The 20,766-nt window shown below is 45.2% G+C and overlaps 1 protein-coding gene across 1 annotated transcript in view; it reads right to left on the bottom strand.

Annotated features, from left to right (window-relative positions):
- Positions 1-4,998: 4,998 nt before the first annotated feature.
- Positions 4,999-20,766, bottom strand: part of tmtc3 (transmembrane O-mannosyltransferase targeting cadherins 3) — a 37,570-nt gene continuing 21,802 nt past the window's right edge. Inside the window, exons 8-14 of the mRNA XM_083654916.1 lie at positions 18,206-18,354; positions 17,645-17,765; positions 17,245-17,356; positions 13,360-13,463; positions 12,627-12,796; positions 9,533-9,759; positions 4,999-7,675 (exon numbers count right to left, since the gene is read on the bottom strand). Coding sequence (XP_083511042.1) covers positions 6,792-7,675; positions 9,533-9,759; positions 12,627-12,796; positions 13,360-13,463; positions 17,245-17,356; positions 17,645-17,765; positions 18,206-18,354 — 1,767 coding nt within the window. The 3' untranslated portion in view covers positions 4,999-6,791. The remainder of the gene's footprint in view (positions 7,676-9,532; positions 9,760-12,626; positions 12,797-13,359; positions 13,464-17,244; positions 17,357-17,644; positions 17,766-18,205; positions 18,355-20,766) is intronic.

The raw sequence follows: 20,766 nt of genomic DNA, 5'->3' as shown, positions 1-20,766 counted from the left end.
CTCCTTAAACATTATTGTTGCGGATAGTGTAACAAGAGAGAAAAAGAAAAGAAACCTAAACCAAAAAACATTTATCCTAGTTTTCATCACATATTACAGTCGGTCTTATTGGGCATCCAGTCTCTCCTCCCTGCCGTGTACCTACCTTTCCTACAATATTTTAAATGAGGCAGAGAGTTTACTCGCCTTTTCCAGATCGACTGTATCGATCAGTGAGGGGAAACAAGGTGGGTAAACCACTCAGCTTGGATAGTTTAACCCACCTCTGTATTTACCACTACACCTCTGGCCACACACAGAGATGGGCGAAAATACATCATAAAGTATTTTGATACAAATTACAAATACTTGCTCAAAAAATGTATCACAATACAAATACAAAATACTGGTCTGAAAAATGTATTTAAGATACAAATACGTATTTTGTATTTTGAAAATACATAAAAATACATTTTATAAAAACTGATAAAGAGCTGCAACAATTAGTCAATCCATCAATTCATTGCCAAATATTACATTAATTGCCTATTTTGATCATCTATTCATCATTTTGAGCCATGTCCTAATTCTCTGATTCCAGCTTCTCAAATGTGAAATTTTCTGGTTTCCTTAGGTGGTAAATCATCTCTTAGTCCTCTGTGACAGTATTCTCCTTTGTGTACCCTCTAACACATTACAGTTCTTTCATTTCAGTTTTAGCTGTTTTTCAGCACAGCTAATTTCTCCCTCACGCTGTTAATCACCTTCTGTGAGGGCTTTTGATTTACAGGCAGCATTTCTACATGTTAACCTCAAGTTTTGGAACTTTGACCATGTTAGCCCTAGATATCTGACATCATAACAGTATCCCTGGAGATGATGCGCCATGGCTACAGTTATGGAAATTGCCGGCTCCGCGGGCTCCCAAAGTCATGACTGACAGACAGACAGACACCGCCCACCCACCTTGGTGCCATTGTGCAAATGTGCGCCATCGGCTCATAATACATCAGAGTTGCTCGAGTGACATCACTGATGACATCACAACTGCCTGAGTGACATCACAGTTGGGCAATCAGTTGCTCGAGTGATGACATCACAATTGATCGAGTGACATCACTGACGAGATCACAATCATGACCCACACTGCCGCCACACACACTGCCACCCACTTTTCCAATTTTAGTTGTGTCTTGATACATACAATTCATCAACATCAAAACTGATGTCTTTCCTTTCAAGGCACAGAAGGAAAAACCGTCTGGCATGTCACAGCCACCCTCAGCTGTGATGTCCTCACAACCAGCATCAGTTGCATCCAGTAAAGAGAACTGGTTATGGGCTGAAGTTACTCACTCCAACCACCCATCATACTGGCCTTCTCTTTTGTACAAACACACGGCTCTTTGCACATACAATATTTTGCCTGCGATGATTTAGCCAATGAACAACTGTGCCAATGCGAGCGGGAAATGTACATAGCTGATTGAGCAAAAATCAATCTGTTTTGACTGCATGTCATCGATGGTTGAATGAGAATCTACACGATGAGAGATGAAATAGTGTAGTGGCCGGTTGCATTACTGTAATGGTTTGAGGGTTTTGAGAAGCGCTGTTTAGAGAATGAGGTTAGAGTTTCAGGAAATGCATCGAAGCGATTGAGGAAAAACTGACCACAGGTAAACATTTGGTTTAGACAAGAATGGAGAGCAAGAGTGAACTGTAACGTTTCCCTCTTATTTGTATTGACAGTGTTGTGTTCAGAATATACATACTTTTTACACGATTTGGACAACTGTGTGTTTACTACATGGATCAGAAAACGTGTCATACATTTATGTTTTTCATTTATAGCCTACTATCAGTGCTTCAAATGATATTTTGTGTGTACTGTATTGATGCAACACCTGGCATAGAACAGTTGAATGTGAGCTGAGAGAATAAAACTTACATGGCGCGCCTTGCCCCATCATCCTATCCTTCCTCCTTTATTATATAAATTTGCCAAAGTGGCATCTGTCTGTCTGCGATATTGGTCCCACATTGAGATTTGTGATGATTTTGGTCAGTAATGATGTCACTGATTATGTCACAATGTCTATGACATCATCAGTCATGTCACTCGATATCATTAGTGATGGTCACTCGAGCAATTGTGATGTCACTGATGATGTCACAATGTCTATGACATCATCAGCGATGCACTCAAGCAATTGTGATGGCATGTCTATGTCATCAGTGATGTCACTCGAGCACTCAATGTCATCACCTATGCTCTGTCACTTCCTGCTTCATTCTGATGAGGGCAGTGTGCGGACTCTACTTTTCTCTCACTACTGATTACTCACTGACGTCATCGGTGATGCGAAGTTGAGCAATTGTGCACTGTCACTCGAGCACTCCGTGATGTGATCAGTGATGCTCACCCGAGCAATTGTGATGTCATCAGTGATGCAAAGTTGGGCAATTGTGCGCTGGGCATCATGCCAATACAGCAGGCGAGCCTAGGAATCGAGCGTGCATAGCCCGTGAGATTTCTAGTGTAAGAAAATAGCAAAAGACTGAGATGAAGGGCGTTGGATTGTCGGAGCCGTATTTCACAATTAGGAAGAAGAGGACTAAGTATTGACGCAAAAAGACATTTTTAAGAGTTTGAAGAGTTTTGCAAGAATGTATTACTTTTGCAAGAGATGTATAATGTTTTGCTGGTGTGGTGTAAGGTTATATGGTTAGTGTGTAGTTTTGCAAAATAGCGTATAGTTTCAGAGGTAGTGCATAAGCGATCAGAAAGAAACTAATAGCAAGTTTAGAAATGATTGGCATTACTGTGGGTGACAATATCTGTTTAGTGTTGAGAGCAGGTGGAGAGAGAGGCAGAGCTTCTTGTAGAGCCTTCTGGGGGTTAGTGTTGGGAGCGGGTGGAGAGAGAGGCAGATCTTCTTGTAGAGCCTTCTGAGGGTTAGTGTTGAGAGCAGGTGGAGAGAGGCAGAGCTTCTTGTAGAGCCTTCTGGGGGTTAGTGTTGAGAGCAGGTGGAGAGAGAGGCAGAGCTTCTTGTAGAGCCTTCTGGGGGTTAGTGTTGAGAGCAGGTGGAGAGAGAGGCAGAGCTTCTTGTAGAGCCTTCTGGGGGTTAGTGTTGAGAGCGGGTGGAGAGAGAGGACCTTCTGGGGGTTAGTGTTGAGAGCAGGTGGAGAGAGAGGCAGAGCTTCTTGTAGAGCCTTCTGGGGGTTAGTGTTGAGAGCAGGTGGAGAGAGAGGCAGATCTTCTTGTAGAGCCTTCTGGGGGTTAGTGTTGAGAGCGGGTGGAGAGAGAGGCAGAGCTTCTTGTAGAGCCTTCTGGGGGTTAGTGTTGAGAGCAGGTGGAGAGAGAGGCAGAGCTTCTTGTAGAGCCTTCTGGGGGTTAGTGTTGAGAGCAGGTGGAGAGAGAGGCAGAGCTTCTTGTAGAGCCTTCTGGGGGTTAGTGTTGAGAGCAGGTGGAGAGAGAGGCAGATCTTCTTGTAGAGCCTTCTGGGGGTTAGTGTTGAGAGCAGGTGGAGAGAGAGGCAGAGCTTCTTGTAGAGCCTTCTGGGGGTTAGTGTTGAGAGCGGGTGGAGAGAGAGGACCTTCTGGGGGTGTCATGGTCCAAATTGAACCAAACATCTGCTGTGGGAAGTGAACGAGGTCCTACCCCGATGACATCACTGCTCTCACCCATTTCCCCCCGCTGTAACATGCAAGCTAGACTTCAAGTGCACTCCTAATAGCACAAGGGGGAGTTACATCATATCCTGTGCACTGGGAAATGACATTACACTAAAGATACTATTTGGTCAGAGAGACTGACAACGTACAGTACATTTCATCCACTGAATTTCAATTTGATATTTCAGATTGAGTTTGGCATCATGCAATGACGATACGTGAAGGGCCTGTGGGACAGAAACCACAGAGGAAGAAACCACAGGAAGCCACCTCTCTGCTCTAATGATCCAATATATCTTCTGCAAGAAACTCCCCGACAACATTAGTGCACGGTTCAATTGTGATTATGTGCATGTCGAACACATCACACTGTAGTAAACTATAAAAAAGGGGCAGAGTAACAGGAGTTACCTGACTTTATTTAACAACTTAGACGCCCACCACCAAGGGCTATTGCAATAAAAAAACAAAGGGAAACCGTTAAATCTTTGTTAAATCGTACAAAAGCAATTAAACAATCATTCAGCAACTTCAGGTTAAACACAGGATTATGTGATCTGGACGCTTGCTTTTTTTCCAAATCTGTGCCCATTTCAGCAGCTTGAGGGTGTGTGTGAATGTTTCATCCATGTTAACAGAAATGAAATGTGCATTGATGGTAAAGGGTGATCACAATCTTTTTTTTTAAGAAAATGAAGACGGACACATAATGTACCGCGATTTAAAGCATAATACAGTCAGTGGTTAACAATAGCATGTTTGCAGTGCATAAAAATAAAAATAAATAACACTGGATAGATACACATCTGTACATATAACCTAACTAACTAAAGCAATAGATTTCTTAGGGCTCAACATGGAAAATGCATAGTAACACTGTAACAGCATCAGCACAGGCCCCGGCTACTTAAAGGAACACTCCGCCCATTTTCAACCAGCTTTGTATCAATAGAACATCAGTAGTATATCAGAAAACTGTCAACTGTTTTGAAGTCTGTCATTTAATTTGACAGTTATTGAGTGTTAAAGTGTGGACCAGTGACATCACTGGTCCACACTAACTCAAATTCATAACTCATTACCTCAAATCAATTCTCAATAACTGTCAAACTAGATGAATGATGAATAGTTTGACAGTTATTGAGAGTTGATTTGAGTTAATTAGTTATTAATTTGAGTTAGTGTGGACCAGTGATGTCACTGGTCCACACTTTAACACTCAATAACTGTCAAATTAAATGACAAACTTCAAAACCGTTTACAGTTTTCTGATATACTGCTGATGTTCTAATAATACAAAGCTGGTTGAAAATGGGCGGAGTGTTCCTTTAATGCCGCCATACTAATCGTTCTCATAACACATCGTGTCCCTTTTAGAAAATTTAACGACTTTCTGATTCCCAGTTAGAAGTGCATTAAGCACAGTGTCACAGTGAAGCTGAATTATTGCACTGTGGGGGGAAAACATGACAGGGGGGCGGCGCTATGAACAACAGCTCATCATGTCGAGGAAAAGAGAAAACTACAGTTCCGCTCAATTTGCCAAGTACAGTAATGAGCATGATTAAATAGTGCAGAGCTGCCTCGTGGAACAGACACACTGGTCGACTGCGGGTTCACGTGAGGCTGTATGCTGTCAAGTCATTCTCGTGAGGCAATTCATTTCATTCGGATGAAGCCAAACTTATTGACACGTCGATCGGTTATTCGCAGAGAAGTTGGCGCAGCCTCCTTGATCTGCGGGTGATCTCCATCACATTGGAGTTTCATCTAAACACTCAGTGGGAGGTATGCATTGCCCACTGCATGCTGTGGATATCGGCTGGCTGGAGGGAGACAAAAGCTGGGGATTTGCGTTTACAGTTTTGCACAATACTTAATCAAGATGAAGAGATTTTAACTTTCTTTCAATAAAACAGTTTTAAATGTTAACAGATGGCAGACGACTAAACAAAGCATTAGCATTTTCATTCAAGTAAAGTAACGAGAAGAGAAATGTTAACTCAAGAGGAATACAAGGACCTGGGAAAACTCGACACTATCGCAGGGCTTTGTGGTCTGTGAAGTCCATTTACTCCAAAGCCAGTCAGCAAAGCCAGAGCAGAGTCAACACGCTGCGGCGGGAGAACCTGCTTTCTGCTTAGCGTGCTGTGAGGAGCACATGGAGAAGCCCGGGGCCGAGGATGAGCCATGTGTCAGTCAGTGCAGCGATCATCACACACAACTGCTGTTGCAGCAATCCAACCCATGATCCAACCCATGTGCACACCGGCTTTTTACAGGCAGGCAGAGCAGGAAACCACTCGTAAATGGACGCGGCTGTGGCGGGCTGAAGAGTGTGTGTGTGTGTGTGTGTGGGGGGGCGGGGGGGCGTGGGAGAGGTAATGTGACAGAGTGAGATAATCGTCTATAGATGGGATCACAATGGACTTTAGAGGGAAAGCGCCTGCGAGCGCCCGGGCTGATGACGCAGCGGCAGGAAGCGCCGAGCCAAATCAATAAAGATCAACAGAAATTACCGCAATGCAGCATAAGCCTGGCGGTCGTGGAGTAGTGGAGTCAGTGGATGTAGTGTTATTTTGCCTTGTATGTAGGGCGGGTTATTTTGAGGCGCGTACGTTATGTAGATATCATCCTGCCTGGAGGAAAGCTGGAGAACATGTCACTTCCTTTAATTGTCCGTGATACAATCATTCCATTTTTAAAAACAACAACAATGCACAGGAGTGACTCACATCTTAGGAAGAAGGGGGGAAAAATCCAGTGATAAACAATTGACTACACAAAACAAAAAAATATATATAGAACTACTGCACGCCTAAGATATGTGAAATGACATTCAGATGAAGCACACGCATTGGCATCCACATGTGTGATAAGATTGAAATAGATGAATCCCAAATGGCCTTGTGCTTATTGTTAGAGGAGCGCCACGTGTAAAATACAACATTTCCCTTCTTTCCGTGATTGGTGTTAAAACAACAGGACCATGCAGCAGCAAATGTGCCTAAAAACACAAACAAATCAAAGAAATAAAATGGCAATGGATTAAAGTACACATTCCTATTGGGGCTGGGGCGATGCAGTCTTAAAGAGCGCTATAAAAAGTAGTCCAGCTATGAATCACACCAATGTCAATCGCCACTTAATATGCGCTCAATCTCCTCTAGTCTCTTCAAGGCCGCTGCCCTTTTTGTCTCTATATCCTTAATCTCTTCAGTCGACTTGCTCTTAGTCCGCTTGTCAGCCTGGTGACCGTCCAGCGGCTCTGATGGCTCCTCCCCTACGCCTCTGAGGCTTTCTGCAGAGGATTTCCGCACATTCTTCTCGTCCCCAGCCCCCTCCTCTCCACCAGCACCGGCACCCCTCCCTTCCTCCTCACCTTCCACAACCTTCTCCTCCACCCCTTCCTGGACCCTCTGCGCCTCCTCCTCCTTAGCTGACACGGCAGCTCCCTCTGCTGAGCTGAGCGGCTGCCCCGCCGCACTCATCGCAGCCATTTTACCACGGACGATGTTCAGGTGGCGACGCACGTACTCCTCGTTCGGCGCCAGGGCCAGGGTCTCCTCCAGGCAGCGCTCGGCCCGCGGCAGGTCGCGCTCCTCGAAGTAGACCACGCACAGATTGTGCTTTCCCTGCACGTTGGTGGGATCCATGCGCAGGATGCGCTCGAAGCAGGCCTTTGCGCCGCGCGTGTCCTTCTTGTGGTTCATGAGGATGTCTCCTTTCAGGATCAGGCCCTTGATGTGCTCCGGATGGTGGCGCAGCAGCTCGTCCAACACGGGCAGCGCGTCCATCTCGCGTCTGGACTGAGAGTAGAGCAACGCCAGGTTAAACAAGGCGCTGCGGAAACCCGCCTGCAAACCGATGGCCTTGCGCATCCAGCGCTCGGCTGCCGCGTTCTCGTTGGCGTCCATGGCCAGCATGCCGAGGTTGAAGTAGCCGTTGGCGTCGTCCGGCTCCTCCTCCACGTAGACCAGGAAACGACGATTGGCCTCGGGCCGGAACTTGGGCTCGCCTGCAATGAGAACCAGAGGGAGAGTAGAAGAACGTAATGAAAATATAAAACAATCAGAAGGACAGTTGATAGAATTAAGGTGTTTTTGTTTGTTCAAAAGATGGACATGAATCTCTTCAATGACCCCCCCCCCCAGTTTGTTCAATTTCAAGAATTTCACCTGATTGCAGTTTAATTCCAAAATGCATAGTGCATTTTCTAAAGTCATTCAACACCTCCAAAGTTTGGCGAACAAGGTCTTAAAGGAATAGGAAGGACTTCAGTTGTTTTGGAGAGGGCTACTATGGCAACCTCCCTGTGTGATATATGGACACATGTTTGCCTCGACTTGATCTTATGTTACCAATCATTTTTTTCAAGTGTAGTTGTCACTTTTCCCCCCAAAGGCAGACATGTCATTTTGAAAGGCATTACTAGAAAGTGGGGGAAAGCCTTTACACCTGTGCTGACTTTCCAGGAGAAGTCAATGTGAACGCTTGACTGGTCGTGAATCACGTCGAGCTGAGCACGCTGGAAAAGGAAAGCAGGTGGTGAAATATCGCTATCTTTATGACTCACCTTCTCCTGTGAACTCACTTTTTATCGCTGACAATTACAACAAAGTATTTTCATATATTGTATGCACTTGGATTAACCCGCAGAAAGAATGTGCGTGTGGTTAAAGAAGACGTGAGTAAACTTGGCCATGAACTTTGCCAGTACAGGTTTCAGCACAACAGAGGCCACTTCTCATGAACCCGGCCACGCCCCCAAGGTAAAATCAGGTTATTTCCTTTTCTCTTACCCGTCGGTGTCACATAACTGGTGACCTGCCAGAAGTGCCAAATCTTTCCTAATAAATGTCACAGGTCATTATTTACCATACCTGAAACCAGTCATGCCTTCATTTCACTCCAGCTGGAGATTAGACTTGATTCAGATCGTTGACTGTTCATTTCCCCAACTAGGGCATTCACAGACTAGTCGACTACGGTAGTCGACTAGTAAAACCACTAGTCGACACTGTGCTTAGTAGTCAACTAGTCGTTTTAGCACATTTTTTTTTTTTTTTTTTTTTTATCTTTAAGAAAGAACATGAGGTATTACACGACATACATGGACTATCATATCCCATATCCCATATCCCCCACAAATAACATCAAAACACAACAAGAAAACTGCATAAGATACACAATAATCCAAGAACAAACGAGACTATTGGACAAACAACCAAACAAAAACAATGCATTCAAAGTAAATACATAGATCTTGCCCTGTTGGCAGCTAGGAAATGCATAGCTTTAAATTGGAAAGCATCCAATCCCCCAGCTGTAGTTCACTGGTGGAATGAACTCTCAAGCTACCATACGTTGGATAACATTTACTACAAGAGCAAAGGCAGATTCTTAGACATCCCCAAAATATGGCAACCACATACAGAGTTGGACTTTAAGAACTTTTTACCCCAGTGTCATTAGGCTTATCAGGATAGGATCTGAATGCATTGTTTTTGTTTGGTTGTTTGTCCAATAGTCTTGTTTGTTCTTGGATTATTGTGTATCTTATGCAGTTTTCTTGTTTTGTTGTGTTGTGTTTTGATGTTATTTGTGGGGGATATGGGATATGATAGTCCATGTATGTCGTGTAAATACCTCATGTTCTTTCTTAAAGATAAAAAAAAAAAAAAAAAAAAATTGCTAGTCGACTAGTAAAATCTACTAGTCGTGAATGCCCTATCCCCAACATATGCATATGCACGCACGCACACACACACACACACACACACACACACACACACACACACACACACACACACACACACACACACACAGTCTCACTCACTCACTCACTCACTCACTCACTCACTCACTCACTCACCAGACTCCTGCATGAGCAGGGCTGAGTTAAAGAGTGCCAGCTTGTGTCGTGGGTTGAGCTCGAGGGCGTGGTTGAAGTTCTTCAGGGCCTCTGACGGCTCCTTCATCTCGATGTTGACAATGGCCAGGTTGTACCACAGGTCAGCGTTGGTGTGGTCTAGCTCCAGGGCGCGCAGGTAGGCATCCCGGGCCTCTGTGGGCTTGTTCATCTTCAACAGGAGCTCCCCTCTGGGTTTCAACAACCAAACAACACAAGCACAGTTTGTGATGAGCCAACATGATGCTTTGAGAAGACATGGTGGGCGCAGCACACTTTTTGCATTTCGAGCTGAGGCTTCAGGAAACTGAACTGCTGGCACAATACAAAGGTAACTTTAGGCTACATTTATTAATTTATAGGAAAAGAGCTGACAAGACAGATAAACTAGGCTGCAGAGCAATCGAACAAAGAGAGAAAACAAAGCTAGACACATAGTGAAATATCACTATAATACAGTATTACTACAGGGACTTAGTGTGTCTATGGTACTATAAATAGTGAGGTTATGGTAATTACTGGGTATCGTCATTCATTCATTCATTGACACAGCAATACTATACAAGGCTATCTGTTGGCTCCAACTCTGACACGCATGCATCTAAATATCAGGTACAGCTGCGTCCTGTAATGGTATTATGTGCAGTTACAATTTGAGTTTTTTGGCAGCGGCAGTCCTGCATCAAGCCAATCGCAGCTTACCACAAATCATGTGCTTGTTTGTGTGCAAAGCATTCAATAGACTTTTGCATAAGCCACTTCCCCTGCATACCAGAGAAGCAAAATACAGTGATAACAGTGTGATAACAGTGTGAGAGCGGCATAGTGCCCTGGCATGTTTATGACTGGACGGAGTGGCGGAGAAGAACAAACAACGTAGAGAAAGGCAATATAAGGAGATGAGATATCTGACAAAGGTCATGTTTGTGTTGCACTGTGAAAGCACATCAAAGGGGAATGCCGCTCAGTTTCAAGCTTCATGTCCACCAGATACGCTCCGGCTCCGGCATGGGAGCTGTGCTTCATGTCCACCAGATACGCTCCGGCTCCGGCACGGGAGCTGTGCTTCATGTCCACCAGATACGCTCCGGCATGGGAGCTGTGCTTCATGTCCACCAGATACACTCCGGCTCCGGCATGGGAGCTGTGCTTTATGTCCACCAGATACGCTCCGGCATGGGAGCTGTGCTTCATGTCCACCAGATACGCTCCGGCACGGGAGCTGTGCTTCATGTCCACCAGATACACTCCGGCATGGGAGCTGTGCTTCATGTCCACCAGATACGCTCCGGCACGGGAGCTGTGCTTCATGTCCACCAGATACACTCCGGCATGGGAGCTGTGCTTCATGTCCACCAGATACACTCCGGCATGGGAGCTGTGCTTCATGTCCACCAGATACGCTCCGGCATGGGAGCTGTGCTTCATGTCCACCAGATACGCTCCGGCATGGGAGCTGTGCTTCATGTCCACCAGATACACTCCGGCTCCGGCATGGGAGCTGTGCTTCATGTCCACCAGATACGCTCCGGCATGGGAGCTGTGCTTCATGTCCACCAGATACACTCCGGCTCCGGCATGGGAGCTGTGCTTCATGTCCACCAGATACGCTCCGGCATGGGAGCTGTGCTTCATGTCCACCAGATACGCTCCGGCACGGGAGCTGTGCTTCATGTCCACCAGATACACTCCGGCATGGGAGCTGTGCTTCATGTCCACCAGATACGCTCCGGCACGGGAGCTGTGCTTCATGTCCACCAGATACACTCCGGCATGGGAGCTGTGCTTCATGTCCACCAGATACACTCCGGCATGGGAGCTGTGCTTCATGTCCACCAGATACGCTCCGGCATGGGAGCTGTGCGTGTGCGGGATGTGCCCATGTGAGTCAGCGCTGTAATGTCCACCGGGGGCAGATGTGTTGCGGTAGTGGCACGGAGGCCGCCTGGAAGCCGCACGGCAGTTTCAGCTGCGCCGTTGTTTTGCTGCGTCTGGTCTATTTTTGCTGGACTCGCTTGCATCTGATAATACGCGGAAATGCAATTTGACTGCATACAACTCAATCAAACAAGTGCGGTGTACATTGCCAACCATTCCGAAGCCATTCCAAGCTGCATCTGGTGGACATAGAGCACCGCAGGGAGGTCTTTTTGTAGACGGAAGGCGGGAGTCCCTGACATGTTGGATCTTCAGGGGGAAAGTGAATGGGGTTTTAGAATGGGGATTTCACTTAAATGCATGAAATAAGGTCTGTGGTTAACAAAAGTTTATGGGAGTGGTCATTTTTGTTCAGCAGGATAATCTTCACAAATGTGAATCACTTTTATGACTTTTGAAGCGTTTTCTGAAAATTGCGGTTAAAAAACGCATTTACGTTTCAAAAGTCATAAAACTTCACATTTGTGAAGATTATCCTGCTGAACACAAATTACTACTCCCATAAACCTTTGTTAACCACAGACCTTATTTGATGCATTTGCTCCAAGTGAAATCCACATTCACTTTTTCCCTGAAGATCATTCCTGCGGTGCTCTATTGGGCTTGTAAATGCGGCCCCAGCTATTGAATGAAGTGATCCATACAGTAACTGACAGAAAAGAAGGGGCTACAGAGACTGGCAAGTAAGGGCAATGTATGAGTTTGTGAGTGGAATTCCGCTGATGTTCATGTTATATCTGAGTGTTAGGCAATTTTCTCACCTCTGTAGGTGAAATAACAATGGATATTTAACCACATAAAATGTATAATGTGTAATTCATGTGTGCTTGGGGGGTGACATTTCCCCCATACTTTTCCAGATGTATTGGATGTAACTTTTTAAGACCTTCCAAACCTGCATAAGAATGTTTGTCTTGCTATAGGAAAAATGTTGTATGTTTGCAAATGCAGATCAAGGCGACCAAAGGCACATTTTAAAAAGGTGAAATTAGTGATCATCATTCGATCCCAAAGAGGGAAATTAGCATTTGAAGTTAGTGTGTTCCCACTTGAGTGTGAATGGATATTAATTCTATCACCAGGATAGTGAACTGAGATCTGATGAGTGCAGTATTCTTGCCTGCTGATGTAGGCTTGCTTGAAGTCTGGTCTCATGCTGATTGCTTGTCGGTAGAGCTGGTCGGCCTCTTCTAGCCGTGAGTCATTAGCACGGATCAGATTAGCCAGGTTGATGTAAACGTTCAGGTGGTTGGGGGCGACGCGTGTGGCGTACTTCTTACCAGGAATAATCTGAGACATGGTCGAAAGAGAAGGCATTAGTCTTACAACACTGTTACGATATGAGAAGCTTTTCTATGGGCATGACACGGAATTCAGCTCACAGATGAAAAGGGGATATACTCTCATTGCAAAGGAAAGTCGCTTAGCCTTGCCTTTTTGAACAATCCTTGTCTCAGTTGCAGTGTTGAGCAAGTTACTGAAAATTAGTAATTAGTTACAGTTACTAGTTACTTCTCTCAAAAAGTAATTTATTTACTTTAAAGTTGCTAGTTACGTCTGGGGCTTATAGCCTACTCAAAGTCATTAGCCTGGGGGGCTCTGGCTGCAGCTGCGGCGTGTGGAGCATTTTTGCAGGGCATCTCTCCCCGGGCTAGATCTGATGATCATAAAATGGATAATCCTCTGAAGTTGGACGCTATTTTCATGTCCTAAAGTAACTAGTAACTAAGCCAGTCACTATTTCAATAACTGTAATTGAGTTACTTAATTTGAAAGAGTAATTAGTTAGATTACTTGTTTCTGAAAAAAGTAGCTAAGGTACAGTAACTAGTGACATTGACATTTTGAAATACCTGTGGCATGAGGGATTTGGCAATCAAGTAGGCATCTTCGGCCTCTTTGGACTTGTTCAGGTTCTTGTAGGTTCTTCCCACGTTCATATGAGCACCAATATCATCTGCAGAAACATTGTATGGAGCATAATAAAGGTTTGCAACAATAATGTATCTACAGTGGAGTGAAACGTGCAGTAGTCGCCTTTCAAATGGGCATTTTAAAACATTATGTTAGTTGGAATGCCATCGGTTCAGATTTGCCAGGTCGGTAGAGTCTTAACCAAACACACTTGCGGCTGCAATCAAAACAAAGGGTACTTTGATAAAAGTATTAACTGCGTGGGAGGTACACTAAACTTATGCAACCAGGGAGTTTTATTTTTTCATTTTTTATACACGTTCAGAAATGAGTAGCCTTTTGTTTATACCGTTTTTGCTGATTTGTATGTCCAGCTGAAACTGAATAAGTCCAATTTAACGGGCTTTCGTTTCAGGCCTCAGGCCGCCAATACAAACGATAACATTTTAATGGCCCCTAGACCGATACTCGCTGTGTGTATGGATATTTATTTATTTTATTCTATTATTTAGTTACTTAGAGTATTTGTATTTTTGATTCTTCCCCTGGTTAAGTCGATTTTATTTTTGTGTATTTTGTTGATGTCTCTCCCCCCCTTTGTATATACACATGTAGACTTTCTTCCCCACTTTGGTGTATGTGTGCAGTGTTAAAACATAGAAGCAAACAAAGTTACAGTAAACTAAGTAAACCCGAGGAGAAATAAAAGCATCCTGCTGTTTGCTACTCCAGAAAATCTGACTTTGTTGACCTAAAAAGAAAACAAGCTCTTCTGGGAAGCAGTAAGGAAAGTGAGTTTGTTCAAAGCTGATGCCTGATGATTAGCAAAGCAGGAAATCCTCATCGGGTTAATGTGTTTACATCATTCATCTCGGGGGAAACACTCTTGGGCGGTGAACCGGCAAAAATGTTCATGTCTATACCGAGGAAATGCTTCCTGCGAGCTAAGCTATTGAGACACGCTGGAAAAAGGCCTGACGTTCGTTAACGGAAAAGTTTCAAACTGAATCATGTGACTGGTCAGGTGGGTGCAGTAGTCACAGAACACTGAATGGCTTTCAACAAAAGCAAACAATGTGCCGGCTTTTCAGTCAAGCCATGTGTGAAGAGAATTTTCTGGGTGAGGGAAAATAAATGAAAATCCAAAACAAACAGCTTAACTGCCGTTATAATCGTACCATCCATCATAAAGTATATTTACGATACCCGTTCCTTTCAATACTTTTCTGAACCCTGTACATTTTTCTCATCTCCTCTTGGCCTCAGGGAACATTTAGACTGACCACCTCATTTGGCACAAGCACCATGTCTAAATTGTCTCTAGTCTTAAATAGCCTTCTTTAGCCGGTCTCAAGACTTAAGTCACTTAACAGGTGCAACCCACAGGGGATCGCAGCCTTCACCTGGATTCACCTGTCCACTTCATACAAAGAGCTGGTGATCAAAATGATTTATACAGTCAATTATGCTTGATACAGCAAAAAAGGTTTGATTTCACCCTGAGTAAGCTTGGGCCGATATTCAATATCAAGTGTGGTGATATTTGCTGCCATAATGCAAATTATATATACTAGTGGACCTGTGGGAGTTAGACCCCCATGGAATACAGTGGTCCCCTCCCACCACTTATATAGCCTCTTCTTCTTCTTCTAATGGCTTTCCGGCAGACTGGATGCCTTGCGGCACACTGCTGCCTCTCACAGAATATTACACAAACTGCAGACTCGGGGGTCCGCCCCCTCCTCAATGTTCCTCCCTCTGGTCGCCTCGCTCTCCTCTTCGACCGCCGTGTTCCCGGACCTCTCGGCCCTCGTGCCAGCCTCCCTCGCTGCTCCACGGCTCCCGTTTCGAATCCTGCTCGACGGCCTTCGGAATCCTGTCATTTTTGCTTTAATCCCTGTAAAGGTATTTAATCTCTTGCTGGATACCTTGTAAAGGTATTTAATCTGGTGCTGGATTTGTTTGATACACAGTCACTGAATAACTAAATCTAGGAAATGAAAATAACAAGACAAAAATTAAACTAAAACTATCTTGTCTACTTGTAAGGTAGTCCCAAATTTAAATTTGTTGAGGAGGAATTTACCACGCTGTAAGAACGTTATAACATAGCTGGCAAAACGCCATAAACTGACAGTCCTTCAAGTCAGTGTTGGTGGAGCACGAAGTCCTTCCTCACTTGTAGTGGTAGGAGGGAGTCGACTTGGTTCAGGCGATGTCTGCCCAGCGCTTGGTGGATCCTGAGCGCCTCGGGATCCGCCCTCACCTCCAGCTCTGCCCTCACCTCCAGCTCCGCCCTCACCTCCAGCTCCGCCCTCACCTCCAGCTCCGCCCTCACCTCCAGCTCTCTGCCCTCACCTCCAGCTCTGCCCTCACCTCCAGCTCTCTGCCCTCACCTCCAGCTCTGCCCTCACCTCCAGCTCTCTGCCCTCACCTCCAGCTCTGCCCTCACCTCCAGCTCTCTGCCCTCACCTCCAGCTCTCTGCCCTCACCTCCAGCTCTGCCCTCACCTCCAGCTCTCTGCCCTCACCTCCAGCTCTGCCCTCACCTCCAGCTCTCTGCCCTCACCTCCAGCTCTCTGCCCTCACCTCCAGCTCTGCCCTCACCTCCAGCTCTGCCCTCACCTCCAGCTCTCTGCCCTCACCTCCAGCTCTGCCCTCACCTCCAGCTCTCTGCCCTCACCTCCAGCTCTCTGCCCTCACCTCCAGCTCTGCCCTCACCTCCAGCTCTCTGCCCTCACCTCCAGCTCTCTGCCCTCACCTCCAGCTCTCTGCCCTCACCTCCAGCTCTGCCCTCACCTCCAGCTCTCTGCCCTCACCTCCAGCTCTGCCCTCACCTCCAGCTCTGCCCTCACCTCCAGCTCTCTGCCCTCACCTCCAGCTCTGTGCCCTCACCTCCAGCTCTCTGCCCTCACCTCCAGCTCTGCCCTCACCTCCAGCTCTCTGCCCTCACCTCCAGCTCTCTGCCCTCACCTCCAGCTCTCTGCCCTCACCTCCAGCTCTGTGCCCTCACCTCCAGCTCTGGGCCCTCACCTCCAGCTCTCTGCCCTCACCTCCAGCTCTCTGCCCTCACCTCCAGCTCTCTGCCCTCACCTCCAGCTCTCCGCCCTCACCTCCAGCTCTCTGCCCTCACCTCCAGCTCTCTGCCCTCACCTCCAGCTCTGCCTGCTTCAGGGACACCAGGGCCGTGTCTGTTGGCACCGTGGTGCAGGAGTAGCTGGGCGAAGGCCACCTTGCACCCGTGAAACAGCACCATATTCAGCAGGCGAGAAGCCTGGAGCAGCAGGCGGAACTCGGAAGCAGCCCAGCTGGTGGAAGGCGGCGCTACAGTAGAGAGGAGAGCGGAGTCCACTCCCGTTGGAGTCGGCCCCGGCTTCCGGCAGGATACGGATGCAGTCCAGGTGACCATGGTGCACGGCCCAGTAGAGAGGTGTGCGGTCTATGTCATCAGCTAGGTCTACCTGCGCTCCTTGGGTGATCGGGTAGGCCACACAGGCAGCACGACCCACCCTGGCTGCCATCCCCAGAGGGGTGAGAGCACTCTCACCGAACACCACCGACCATTGATAGACCTACGTCCTCTGATACTGCACTCATTGCAGGTTCATGGGAAAGAATTTGGGCACCCCTGCTCTAGTGGGAGATACTCGTTCAATGTCCCCTTTCAGGCAGTTAAAAAGTAATTGAACTTAAATTTCATTCCATGTGTGACACAAAGTAATGTAACAAGCCCTGACAGAATGACATTTCGTTCCACGTGTGATAGCATCACCTCATCCAAGGAGCTCGGGAGACTTGAATGATTGATCCATGTGTTGGTCTTACCTGGCTGGACTCTGGTGGCCTGCAGGAAATAGCGCAGGGCTTTGTGGTAATTGTTTTGGTTCTCTAGAGCGTGGCCAACATTATTCCACAGCTTGGCATTGTTTTTGTTGACCTGAAGCGGTGGACAACAAAAGAAAAACACAAACACAAACTATGAGAATAAGCTTGCTTTGTTTCGCAATGACTGAGCCACATGCCCACTTCTGTCATTTAGAGATGATCAGTCATTTTTTAGACTTCATGAGATAAGATACTGTAATTAATAACAATTATGAAATGAAAGTTTGGCACTGACATGGGAAAACAGCCAAGATAAGCCGGCAATGTGAGCCAAGATATACTGGCAATGTGGGCTCAATTGGCTTTCCAGCCAATATATATTATATATTATACTTTCTACCTTGAGGGCAGAAGTGAAGAGCGTGTACTCAGACTCCCAATCCCAATTCCTGTGGAACGTTTTCACTGCATGTGTGGTTAGCAGCACTCCGATCATCAACCAGGACATCTTCTTCAGGTGTCTACAAAGGAGAATTTGTTTCACAGATTTTCTGCTTACCAACAACTACATAGGTTTGGTTGGTAATACTGTACAAGATATTCAACGTACACAAATCGCTAACATGTTACAGCTCAGATTGACTGATGACTCTCGCGTGAGTGTGCCTTGTATTCGTTTTTATTAAGTAACAATTGAGTAACTTACTTCATATACAGATCTACATATATGCAGTAACGATACATGCCTCAGGCAAAATGTAACCCATGTTACCCTTGTTTTCCATGTGAGAAATCTCATTTGGATTGTTTGGCACAATATACAGTTCATAGTTTTATCTTTTTTTTTTTTTTTACTAAAATAAAAAACAAAAGCAAAAACTACATCACATTTTTCCTGCTACAGTAGAAGCCCAAGGCGGACCCCTTTAAGGCAGTAGTTGAAGTTTGAACTAGCACTCACCCTTTATGTGAGGCAATCCTGAATCCATGTGCAACGAGCACACAGAAGCCCATACTGGGCACATAAAGCACCCGCTCCGCCACAACAAAGCCCACGGGGAAGAAGAGGTTGGAGGCAGGAATGAAAGGCAACACGATCAAAGACAGGGCCTGATGGAGAAAGACAAACAACCAAATTCCATATGAGCCGTCTTATTTCAATGCATTTGTACCCAATTAGTGTAGTTATGAGCTGTTGCCATATGTAATGCTATATGCCCAAATTGTAAATCCAATTGACGTGGGTTATAAATAATGCTATGCAGAATTACCAGTAATTGGTATACTGGAATAAAGCAAATTTCCCCCTAAATAGATTCTGAAAAATGTACTCAACACATTTGACATAATTAATTGGATCAAGTATTGTCAAGTACGTTTCACACAGATCACAGTGCCCATATACATCCAGGTGTAGGCTACTGTATATTTAAAAAGGCAATCATGATTAGATATGGCATGAGAAAGCATGACCATCATTTTTCACTTGAAGAAAATTGGGATTTTTGGAAGTGTTGAGTTACTGAAATAGTTTGGCTATTGAGTTGGCAAGTTTTGACTTTAGAGTTGGAGTGATATTAAGTGTTGTGAGTGAAAGCGCAGTGGGAGGTCTGGAGGTCTTCCAGAAACTTTCTTTTCTTTTTTTGTAATGTTATTGCAATCCAAACTCTAAAACAGAGATAGATAGATATCAGTGTTTCCCCTACAATTGTACAGGCCTGGCCAGGCCAACGAGGCCACCGCCAGGCCTGAAAAAAGGAGACTAATAACATAAATGACTAATATGAATGAATATGAATGAATAATGACATCACAACAGTCTAATCCTAATGTTCATATTCTCCAAATCTGGCTTCAAATGGCCAGCGAGGGTCCTCCCCCGCTGCGGTCAGTCCCTGCAGGCCTGAAAAGAATTCTAGGGGAAACACTGGATATCATCGTATCTTTAATTGTAAGCACACTTTCAAGCTATGTTACACATTGTTACACAGCTGTTTACACACGTCTTGATTCTTCTTTATCTTTAACTGTACGCAAAGAAAATACACTTGCTTTGGCAATTATACATGTTTCTCATGCCAATAAAGCCTTTTAACTGGATAGATAGATAGATAGATAGATAGATAGATAGATAGATAGATAGATAGATAGATAGATAGATAGATAGATAGATAGGCAGGCAGACCCTATATAAGTAAATAAAAAAATGACAATCTCATCAACTGGCTATCAAACTATTGAGTGGTATAACTTCTCTTGTTGGTTGTTTGTTTGTGCATAATGTCTGACAGTCCAGAGTTCAAACCAAAAGGTAGGCTGTGTCGTTGTCATTCAAACTTGCAGCCAGTCACCAGAAGTGGACAAAGACTTTTATCAGATGCTCAACAAGGTGTTCTCTCCAGTGGGATGCCAGCAGAGGTCTGGGTTGTGCTGGACAGCGCACAGCTGTCAATGTGTGTAACTGTATAGACCGTTTTAACTCGACAACATAAACTTTTTAAATTGCCCCTAGCTTACTTCCTGTTGCAGTGTTTGCTAATACAATAGCCGACAGGAAATAAGCTAGGTTTCAAACTGTTCCATAGCAACAGAATTCTGTGAAACACGTCTTTAAAACGGTGGCAGGGTGTTGCTGAAGAAGAGCATGTGAGCTCAGTGGACTTTACCTGAATAAAAGGTACAGATCTGATGTGACTAATATCACAGCCGTTTGTGAAGGCCAACTCTGTTTGAGCAAGAGCACAGCCTAACAAAACACGTGATGATTAGTGACCCTGTCAGCGAAAATAATGCAATTCAAAATATTTTTCTATGCTTTCTGTGAGAGAAGAGGCCTGAAGAGAGACTTTTGTGTGCGTCTCATGCGTCATTTGAGACAGTTGGCAGCCCTGCGTCGACGCAGAATAGGCTGATGCAGTATGATTTTGTTATGCAACATGTTCCACAAGGGTCTTAGCAACCAGAGTCAACACTGCCAAGGTACATTATTCAGATTAATTATGTTGACTTGTGGTTCCCTTTTGTCAAAGGGGAGCCAAGAGTGATACTGTGAGGAAGTTTACTGACCTATAAGTAAGGAAGTCGCAGGGCTTATTGCACAACAGATGCTCATTTATTTCCAAGCACCACAACAAACCACCACTCACTCACTCATTCATTCATTCATTCACAGTGCGAGGCCGAGCTGCTCTACATCTCATGTCTCTTCATTTGTTCTGGCCCCTAATACCCGTTGTTTATTTACTTGTTTTGTTGTTCCGTCTTTGTTTATTACGATGCATTTTTGATGAAACGTGCCGATTCTCTTCTGCGATCTGGGTCTCAGCTTCTTCTGGCATGACTCAATTTCCAATTGATCAATGTAGCTGGTCGTGGCGCTGTGCCAATGATGGTCTGAGGACCCAAACGCTCACTTCATCACTTTTTAGCTCACTACGTAAATACATTTTGTTTGTTTGTTTTTGCATCCAGAGAGCCTCCTCAGTTTTGTGTGTGGGCCTTTTTCAATGTCAATTTGAGCTG

Source organism: Poromitra crassiceps (genome assembly GCF_964638095.1).
Source record: "Poromitra crassiceps genome assembly, chromosome: 18".
NCBI classification, from domain to species: Eukaryota; Metazoa; Chordata; class Actinopteri; order Beryciformes; family Melamphaidae; genus Poromitra; species Poromitra crassiceps.
The sequence above is the reverse complement of the archived record's forward strand: the minus strand, read 5'-3'. Positions and strand labels throughout refer to the sequence as shown.